This window comes from Brachyhypopomus gauderio, chromosome 11 (genome assembly GCF_052324685.1).
Source record: "Brachyhypopomus gauderio isolate BG-103 chromosome 11, BGAUD_0.2, whole genome shotgun sequence".
In the NCBI taxonomy this organism is placed as follows: domain Eukaryota; kingdom Metazoa; phylum Chordata; class Actinopteri; order Gymnotiformes; family Hypopomidae; genus Brachyhypopomus; species Brachyhypopomus gauderio.
Window position 1 is genome coordinate 16,910,910 of NC_135221.1, and position 10,460 is coordinate 16,921,369.

At 45.9% G+C, this 10,460-nt stretch overlaps 1 protein-coding gene across 4 annotated transcripts; it reads right to left on the minus strand.

Annotated features, from left to right (window-relative positions):
* Positions 1-502: 502 nt before the first annotated feature.
* fmr1 (fragile X messenger ribonucleoprotein 1) lies at positions 503-10,234 on the minus strand. 4 transcript variants are annotated; one of them, XM_077022468.1, is made up of 16 exons: positions 9,947-10,234; positions 9,201-9,253; positions 8,907-9,000; positions 8,653-8,784; positions 8,298-8,446; positions 8,073-8,166; positions 7,868-7,984; positions 7,203-7,256; positions 6,808-6,978; positions 6,641-6,719; positions 5,685-5,797; positions 5,434-5,520; positions 4,631-4,826; positions 4,185-4,367; positions 3,975-4,054; positions 503-3,182 (listed from the first exon to the last, which is right to left on the minus strand). In XM_077022468.1, exons 1-16 carry the CDS (start codon positions 9,995-9,997, stop codon positions 3,015-3,017), a joined length of 1,821 nt encoding a protein of 606 aa, XP_076878583.1. In that variant the 5' UTR covers positions 9,998-10,234; the 3' UTR covers positions 503-3,014. The 4 variants fall into 4 exon arrangements, with proteins under 4 accessions (XP_076878583.1, XP_076878584.1, XP_076878585.1 ...); XM_077022471.1 differs by having other exon boundaries at positions 3,091-3,227; XM_077022469.1 differs by lacking the exon at positions 7,203-7,256 and having other exon boundaries at positions 9,947-10,233.
* Positions 10,235-10,460: the final 226 nt, after the last annotated feature.

Below are 10,460 nucleotides of genomic sequence, written 5' to 3' on the forward strand. Positions count from 1 at the left end.
AGAGTGATCTGGTAGTAGGCAGCTTTTAATTGTAATTTCTTTACACCTTTATCTGCCAAAAAAATAAAAGCCCCCAATATTGGGTTGTAAAGAAACTACAGCCAAAGCTCGGAGTCATTCCGCCAAACATGTCACCATAATTGTTACTGATCCCATGTATAATTATTGATAAATGTACTTTCTCTGCAGATTAAATGTAATGTCATAAGAAGCTGGCGAATAATCAAAAGAACAGTTAAATAAAAAGTAACTTTGTACATGATTAATCATGCTTGATTATTTGCACCATATTCGACTAGTATAAAAACAAAGAGAGCTGTGCCAGCAATCAATATGCATTTTTATTGCAGTCGGTTGCGCAAGGGCTCCCTCATGTGGACGAAAAAGATTACAGCTTTCGTGTAAAAACGTTTTATTCTTGGGGCATATGGCATGTTAAATTTGTGAAACTAGGTGATGGGTGGGGACGGGAGGTGATTGAAAGCACGTGAACTGTTCGAGCTTGCAGAGGAAGATCAACCTTTATTTATTGAAACTGCTTGCATACAAAATATATTGCACTATAACCAAACAATGTCAACATAAAACCCAGTCTGTTCTGCTATTATGTACAAAGAAATTATTACCCAAAGTGCAGTAACATACAAGGTCAGTCTACCTTGGTTCAGTATCTACAGTTTGCAATTTTTTTTTCTTCTGTTCAATTCATCTTTAGACCACAACAGCCTACAATGTGTGCAAGAGATGGTTTTACAATTTTGCCATTTTGTAAATTCATGTACACTCCGAAAAAAAATAAATAACTAGAAAACAGTCTGTTTGGCAACGCTTCAGAGCCTTGGAACATAGTTTCTTTTTCGTTTTCAGTTAACAGACTGCGCCTCAGATGAGCAGGTTGTAAAACCACGGAGAGTAAACCATTTAACGCTAGCGTTAGTCTAGATTAAGAACAACGAGGGGGGGATCGGGGCTGTCACTCCACTCCACCGGTGTGGAAAACGAGAGTGACTCCTGTCTGTGGAATTCCACTGCCTGTGGCAAGTTACTTATTTCCACAGAATATTGATCTGGGCAGATCGCACTGAGATTGGGCTTTAAGCTGCAACTACTAGGGCAGTTTTTTTTAGTTTTTTTGTTTGGTTTTTTCTTTTTTTTGCCAAAGAAAATTTAGCAAGTGTACGGAAACAGAAATTAAAGACCTAATTGGCTATAAAGGAAGGGCTACTAGCTGTACAATAAAATAAAAAGAAAAAGAACAGAGAGAACTACCAGGATTACCGTCACAGTAGGTTTCGAAAAAACGCCTGTGGGTTCAGAACAGCATCACGTCTTCTCAAAATGTAAACTAAAATGTAATGCACAAGCACTGATCAGATAAGACAAACGGGTTTTTATCCCAAACGCAACGCCACGTCTCCCACCTCGTCCCGCCCTAAGCACGTTCAGCTGTAAAAGTACAGTAGACTCAAAATTAGCAAAGATATCAGTTCATTATGTTGACAGCATATGTGTGATTCACCTGCTGAGAAGTCTTATCACATTCTAGTTTATTAGAGTTTAATAGATTAAGTACTTGCAGAGAAACACAAACATGATAAGTGCACATTTAAAGTTCAATCCAAAAGAACCACAACCTCTTAACGTGTGATAATATACAGTATGTAACCCGCCGCTAAATGTTTTGAGTTCTATGATGAGTCATTGTAAAGGACAGCGACACGGTCACAGACATTTCCGATATTGGTGCTTCACACCTGAACATGACAGAGAGACAGATGACCAACAGAATGTCTGGCGGTATACTGGACTCGGGACAGGGCTATGAACGCACAGTGTTTCACCGACACCCTGTCAGGAGTGGAAACGTCACAAAGTTTGAATGGCGAATACTGGGAGAACTAAAGAAGCAGTCTGCAAAATGCCATCAACATAAAAAAATAATAAAATCTTGTTTGGAGAGAGAAAAATATTGTCCGTTGTGATTAAAACTTACGCGTATGTAACTGAAAGAAAAAAAAAACTACAATAAAAAATAAATCTGAACAGAAAAAAAATGTCAACTTAAGTGGTCGATTGGAAAATGGATTTTGTCTATGTATCGCATCTTTAAGTGGTTAAATACAATGCTTCACTACAGCGCGCACGGCGACGCCTAGGTCAGGAGAACGTCTGTTTCTCCGCACACTCAGACCTCAGCCACAGCATGACGGAAACTGACCGGAACTGTCTGAAGTACAAAAAGGATGGGTATGAAATACTGTACATGCACCACAAAAGACAAATCGTTTTTTTTTTTTTTGTGTTTTGTTGCTGTTTTTGTTTTTTTTTTTGTTTATTTATTTTTTGCTTTTCGCTTTTTCTTTTTCCAGTGGCTGGCTGAGGTTGCAATACAAGCGTTAGTTGGACAAATGTTCATGTCTTCTTCCCTGATTTACACATCCAAATTCTGAAACTATCCAAACTAGTTAAAGGCACAGATCATATAGGAGCATTTTTACGTCTACGTTTTTTTTCCTTTTCTTTTATTTCATTTTTGCTAGTGATGTGGATGGACTCTCACATCAGGATGAGTTCTAGTAACCATGGACACCAACAGGCGGTGAGGGGGGCTGGAATAAAAGGGCCATTTGATGTGGCGTGTCTGAATTCAGACTCTTGGTGTCTTTCCCTTGAGGTTATGGAGAACAAAGGAGTTTAACCAGACATTTTTAAAAATGCATTTCCCCCCCAACAGCTTCGGTTATCTTTGTAGGTAGTTTGCCTGCAAAGTCGTTTACAAAAAAAACTCGCTTCTGTTGTGATTTAGAGACCAGCATCTCTAAGCAACGTAGACTACAAAATTCAAGACCTTTTGTCTTATTACCCCCGATTACAATTACAAAATGTGCTTGATGTCAAGTCTCGTGACAGCCCTACTGACCTGCTTCTCTTTGGCCTAATGTGTCTCTAATGAAGAAGCTTCTGGATTGGTGGAGTTGTTTAGGGGGGGGGAGGGGGAGGTGGGCGGGGCTTGTTTACGACACGCCGTTCACGACGACCTGGCCGTCCGGGCCTTCCGGTTTCTCCTTCTTCGGCCCTCGGTCCTTAACGGTTCGCTGTCGCGGGGCACCGGCCTCGGCCGTCGGTCCGTGGGGAGCCCGACTGGCGTGGACGCTCCTCTCGTTATTGCTGTCGACGCGGATCTACGGACACAGGGCGGCAGGGGTCAGCGGGTCTCAACGGTCATTCTGCGCACAGACACACCGACGTGTTAAACGCTGGCAATGGAAACTCCACCGTGCTGATCCCACATCAAACAGCACCGTTTTTACCCAACACAGAGCAGCACCAGTGCCTTTAAGGTCGCACATCACAATATTAACTTCTGTAAAACTGCTAACTGCTAATCAAGTGCCTCATGCTTACATTACTCACACCAATCTTTACCCACGTCACGGCTAGCACATGTACAGTTTTTAAAGGAGTAACGATATAAAAATGCGTATCACACTATTCTTATGATGGATGTGTGTAATAGGCTGGGATGTGACCGTGTTGTTAGTTGAAGGGTTATATTAAGCATGTATCAAGTGACAACATGAGAAGAACCCGTGTTTATTTATATTATTATATTATTTATTTTTACTGCTGGAGTTATTTTTGGCAAAGCCCAGCCACCTAACCTCTCCCATCAGTAAACTTCATATATTAAGAGAACCTGCATCACTGGGACACACAGATTCAGTTTTTGTTTCATGCCAAATCCCTGTGTAAACGCCCAAATCAATTAGGGCCAACTTCCAGCAGAATCTCACTGATCCGTTCATACCAGCTACTTTGGCAGAATTTCAGCATCCGATAATCGCTGGCTTTTACGTCCTTTGTGTGTTTAAATGTCACGACTAAATATTAAAAGAACAATATTTGTGAGGCGTGGAGCATTTTAATACCCCAGCTGACGTCGCCGGAGCGTGACCGTGCGTGAGATCGTTTACCTGTAGGGAGTCCTCCTGGGGGCGGGGCTTGGTGTCCCGGGTGCTGCGTGAGCGGGACTCGCTCCAGTGCATGTCCTCCGCTGGTGAGACACAACAATAACAGTGACCTGCCTGTGCAACTCACTAATCATTAGCCATCTAGGAATTCTTCGCCCTGAGAGTAATTCTAAACGGCAATCAGCCGATCAGAGACACGAGCACGCGACTGACTCTTGTATCCTCCTCTGCCTCTTCCTCCACGGCCGCGGGCGCCCCCGCCCCTCTTGCGAGCGTCCGGCACGCGTTTGGGGTAACCCACGCTCTCCTCGTCCGTGGGGGCCAGGGACCAGTCGCTCAGCTCGTCCCTGTGGTCAGACTCGGTCTCCGATGCGTTGGAGGCTTCCGAATTAGTGCCTTGGGACGAACACACGAGAAAGCGACGCGCAAAGACGTTAACGGCTACTCAAATGGACGAACGCTGCCATGAAGGAACAGGACGGTCCAGCGTGGTTTTTGATTACCATCAACATTTCTGGGTAGAGAGTCTTGTTTTCCTTTATATTTGGTTTTGTGATCGGACAACATGAAACGGGCATTTTAACAGTCACAATGTTATAAATTGATTATAAATATTTTAAATTGAAAGCCCCGCCCCACACACCACTCCCCTCATGTACCTGAGGCGAACGTAGGGCCACGTCGGCCCCGCCCCCCACGACTGAAGGGCTTGCCCCCTCGTGATGGTCCCATTCCATTATCAGCACTGAAGGGCTTCTCCTTCTCTGGCCTGCCTTGGGGGGCCCTGGGCCCTCCGCCAATCTGCCTCAGCTGTTCGTCGATCTGAAGCCTCTCCAGACGAAGCTGGTCCACCTCCTGAACAGGACAGAAACAGCCAGAAGGACTTACAGAACCATTCCAACACCACTTATTCAGCATAAAACACCAGGACTGTTCTCAAACTTGGAAGCAAGGCACACAATTGTATTACAGGGCACAAAATTAGTCAGCAGAAACAAGCAAGCTGCTTTGTAAAAGCTTTGAGGTGTTTTACGCAACCATTTGATGGCCTGACAGGTCTCATACTATTGATAAAGAAGGAAGAAAAACAAAAACAAAATGATAAACACACACAGTGACTATACTGCTGCGCATTGCTTTTTGGATATTTGAAAGGCACGATGAGATATATCATTTATACCTGTTGGCAAGATAAAAATGTGCATGTTCTGATTCATCAAAACAAATGAAAACGCTCTGACTCATCACAGAGAAAAAACCCACCCACTCGCCTGCAAGGAAAGACCGGTCAGGACGATCACAGAACACACAGGAACAAAGTACGGGATGCGTTATTGCTGCGATTTTAGTACTGCAGAAGTCAACGCCACGGTGTCGATTAACAAACAAGACACCGCGCATCTCTACCGCGAACGTCCCAAAGAAGGTATGTTAGTGGCGTACGCAAGTGGGCGGGGCTTACCTTCAGATAGTTCAGGTGGTAGTCAAGCAGGATTCGAGCGTTTGAAATGCTCTCTTTCGTGCCAACAAACACAAACGGCACCATGCCCTTTGGTCAGAAGTCAGAATTGACGTCGCCAAGGATGCCATTCAGTAGAGAGATATTATAGAACAACGTTAATCCAGCGTTCTCATGCAACACAGGTCACCGGCAGTTTTTAACATGAACGATTACACAGTGTGGATGACGGCTGGCCGGAGGGACCTGCTGACCTCTTCCAGCGGGGACGCCTTTTTGTCATTTTCCGGTTCCACTCTTACTCGCACAACCCCGGATTTGTCCACGACCTCCTGAATCAGCTTGCCGCTCTTCCCAATGACTTTACCTACAGAAGAAAGAACAGTCGGGTCGGTCGATCCCAGCCGGCAGAGCTGCTTAAAGTCAGGGAGGCTTAATCCCCCCCCCAAAACTCAGCCCCTAGCTTTCTCCCTCCCCTGATCCCTGATCCTCTGATGATGGCCCTCTTCCCTTCAGAGCCATTAACCTGACTGGCAGAGTCCACTACCTTGACAACTCAGGGACTGCACAAGTCACACGCTCCCTTGAAGCGTGGTGAAACATGGTGGTCACTTCCTCATTCTACCTCCCTCTTTATTCTCTCTTTATTCTAGTCTAGTCTTCCTTGTTTTTCCAATCCTTAATTAATTCAAACGTGCCTTTATGCTCTCTGATAAGGTTCTTTCCATAAACATTTTTACATATACAACTGCATTTTATTTTAACCGTTTATAGTTATGCTACGTCTCCCTCACAAATCAAAAGTGAAAGATGCCAAATCGATTAAATCTTCATCATGTTAACTGTAAGAATCTTAGTCATAGGTAATGACCACTTCTTTATAACGTCACAGCTCAACCTCAGAGGTCAAAGGTCTCTCTCACAGAAGATCACGAACATCTACAACAGCTCACCACCACCAGAGCCAAGCGCCAAACTCTCATCCCCATACGGACATTGACACTTGTGTGCTTACATCCGAGTGAGTGAGGCCCTCTGCTGTCCTTCCAGACTAATGACACGATAGCCAACTCTACAGTGCTGGTACGCCTGCTTCACCCTCTCCACACGGCACACGGCCCGGTCCGCGCTGGCTTGAAGCAGCACCGTTTAGAACCACTTTGGGACCAACTCCGTTACTCTGCTAACAAGTCAATTTTCTCATCTTTACCTACTAAATTCCTGGGCACTTTTATAATGTCTTCTGAAAACTCCAGGTAGCTCCTGGCTTTCCGCACAGCCTCTTGGTCCTGAAATCGAAAACCCAGATTGGTCAGGCGGTCCGCAACACGTCCTACTCGCAACATTCTGCTAAAGCCTGGTTTGGGGTACGTTTACCTCTCCGTAGATGTGGAAGGTGCAGGTCTCCTCGTCCAGGTCTATGTTGGTGACACCAGGGACCTTGCGGGCTTGCTGGATGTTTGCGCCGTGCGTGCCTATGGCCAGCCCCATCAGGTCCTCCCGCACCACAAACTGCTCATGGAACCTCGACGCCAACTGCCGCGAACTCTGGAGAAGACGTGCAGGGAGTCGAGATGAGGAGGAGATTAAGAGGATCGGCGGTTCCTCAGCCTTAAGAGCTTCATAAGTGATACTTAGTCTGGAGTTTTATAATGAACTTTGTGCTATAATGTGGTTGGTAAAGCAGCCTGATTTCTGGGATCAGACCAAACGGATCTCTGACCAAAAGTTATCATTAAAGACAATGAAGGTTTAGTAGGAATATGTAAAACCTGAGAGTCAGACAAATCCCCAGTCAAACCATGCTTTACACAGATGATCTTGTTCTACATCAAGGAAGAGAATGTGCCATTCATTTTAAGGAAAAACATTAAACTCTAAGCACAATAAAAAATAATAATAATAAAAAAAACTAATGAAAGCACTTGTGACCATATATGTAATAATCAATAATTATGCTAATGAATTAGAATGTAGGTTTCTGTGTCAAATCTCTACAAAGAATCATCAATAGGACAAACCACCTCAGTAAATTCCATTTTAGGTGTGATCGGATTTTTACATTTCTAATGAAACACCACCTCCAAATCTATATTTATTCTGAAGCTGACCTGAATGCCGAAGCGGAACCCTACTCCACGCCTGGCTGATCTAAAGCGGAGTGCAGTTAACCGCACAGGGCCTGGAATGCAACAGCTGTGCATCCTCCCGTACGAGAAAGTAATACCCCTGTGCGCTTGTTAAATATAGACGTCGTGATTAGCCACACCACAGATTTGTGTCCAAATAATGAACAAGAGTCACGTGGCATCCCAGAAGATTGCATTTTTTTTTTCATATTTTCATCATATTTAGTTTCCGCACCAACAAATTCAAACGGCCCAAAATTCCAGTGGTCCGGGTGTTAAGCTATGACGGACTGTGTGGTGGGCCATACCTCCAGCTGACGACTGGCCTCCTCGTTCCTTAGCATGAGCGCCAGCTTGGTGCGAAGACTCCGAAAGTGCATATCGGTCAGCATGCCCGCGCGCTTGGTCGTCACCTCATTCACCGACTGAAATCAGACGTTAAGGCGGGTTAGCGGGGGAGAAAACGGCCCTGCAGCAACCGTCCCGTACCCAGTCTTCACGGTCCCGACTCACCAGAATGACTAGCTGTTTTTTATCCGAGTCGTACGAGACGTTGAAAGCTCCGACTGCTTTTTTGAAGTCTTTATGAGCCGAGTCTTTTGCACAGCTGTGAACGCCCAATCGAGAAAACAGCGAAATCAATCAAGCTTCATGGTGCATTGCAGGGAAAGCAGCATGATGGATTACAGTAATCTACGAAATGTTGCAAATTTAGGCCCAAACATCTGGAGTGCGTACATCTGCCGCAGGTCTTCTGGGACGTCCAGCCTGATCTTCAGGAAGGTGGTCTTCGAGGAGGCCTTGTTTGGGTTGACGGGCCGTAGCCTCTCTAACGTGACGATCTCGTTAAGCGTTGCATCGCAGGCTGCGTACTCTATGACGTAAAACTACAGCAGACGGGGTAGAACGGTCAACGCGGTCATCGCCAACGCACACTAAAATGGAAACGAGCTGCGTTCAAGCTGCCTCGGCAACAGATTACAAAATCCTGGTTACGGGTTTGACCTCATAACGGAGGCTGTCGTACCACTACGTAGGTACCTCTCTTTAGAAAGGTTTGGCAGGCAGAGCCAAGGAAGACATTAAAGCTCACTTGTTCGGCTGCTTTTATATTCTGCCACACATCCAGCTCAAGCGGCCCACTTCTGCTCACCTCTCCTTTCACCATGCGAACTTTGGCCAGCCACCACCCACACGGCTCCTTATCGTTGGCCCTGGAGTAGACCTACGGGCCAGCCAGCAAAGCCAACAAAGAGCCGGGTCAGTTCAAACGGGGCCGAACGCGCGCGTCGGACACGTCCGATTCCGTCGGGCGGACGGTGGCGTGACGTTTCGGACGACACGTACCTCGACTTCGTCGCTCTCGCTGATCTCCTTCGGGACGCCGGCGGGAGGCGGAAACCGCACATCGTGGAACGGAATCTGTCGTTCTGGTTGCCAGCTGAAGCAGCGAAAAAGGGGCAGATGTTCGCAGATGTTTCATTAGAGACTCTTGAAACAAGTTACCAGTTTAGCACAGTCCCACTCACAGGAGGCTGTTGGCACTCAAGCACACAAGAATACACTCAAGGCAAATACACACATTATTTTCCCTAACACAACGGCTTGACAGCGCTTAAGTAAATGTGCAATGATACTCACTTGTTCTCAAAAGACACCGTGACCGTGTTTTCATGCACATCCTTCACAAAAGCCTGTGAAGAAGTAGAGACGGTTATCAGTTTGCATTCCTCCCCAACATCCACATACAACCGGTACCTGCCAAGTTGTGCTTTCAAAATCTTTAAAGACATATAAATAGCAGTGACTTGCTGACAAATGGGACCAACACAGACACCAAATTTCTGCAGAAATGAACAGGTGACAGTATTACTGCGTGAATAGTTAGGGGAAGGTCTAAACACTGTGTGTTATTGGTAATGAGGAGCAGGACCACGTAAGTACTGTACACCACTGAGTCTTCAGGACTCTCCCGAGATGGGGAGTCGGACACTCCGTATCGAAACGACTCAATGTAGCTATCACAACTAGCTAAGTAGCTAACGTCGTCTTCATCCTTCACCGATTTGGCCAACGTAACGCCAGATATTCGTCTAAAGTGGTTGTAAATGTGTGAATAAGTGACCGTGGTGTTGGTATTTGTCGTGTTGAGGGAGTCTTGTGCGGACAGGCCTCGACATCGCGGAGCTCGCGAGGGTCGCACCACCTCCATCTACCGCACACACACACTCGCCATTTGGGCCTACTTGGCGTACACGGGTAGCCAGTGTTGCTCTACAGCACCACATAATGTACATTTATGATTTTTTAAGGAAAAAACAACGACGCGCGAATACATTAATGCGGTAAAAAAAAATAAAAGTGAGCGAGCGCGAGCGCAGAACAACCTTGTAGAACGCGCCGCTCGTGCCTCGGACTTCCACCGCGAGCTCGTCCATGACGACAACTGTTTAATACAAACTGGCTCAACTGGTCGTGCTGCTGCGCTTCCGTCGCCGATTGCGGTGGTCTACCGTACTCGCGCTGCGGTTTAGGACTGCGAACGGTGGCGCGCCTCAAGATTTATACGAAAATAAAAGCGAAACATTTAGAGATGCACAGCCAGCGCCAGCTGCTGTTGAACGCGTTGATGTAAACACAAGAGCCTCCCTTCTCCCCCGTCACGTGACAGGGGTCTCCCTTCTCCCTTCTCCCCCGTCACGTGACAGAGGTTTGGCTCTTACGTCGAGCCTCCCTTCTCCCCCATCACGTGACAGGGGTCTGGCTCGTACGTCTGACCTCGCTGATAAAACAGCACAAGGCCCCATACACCATTTTATTCTTCACTGGGAGCTTTTATGAGAATTATATATATATATATATATATATATATATATATATATATATATATATATATATATA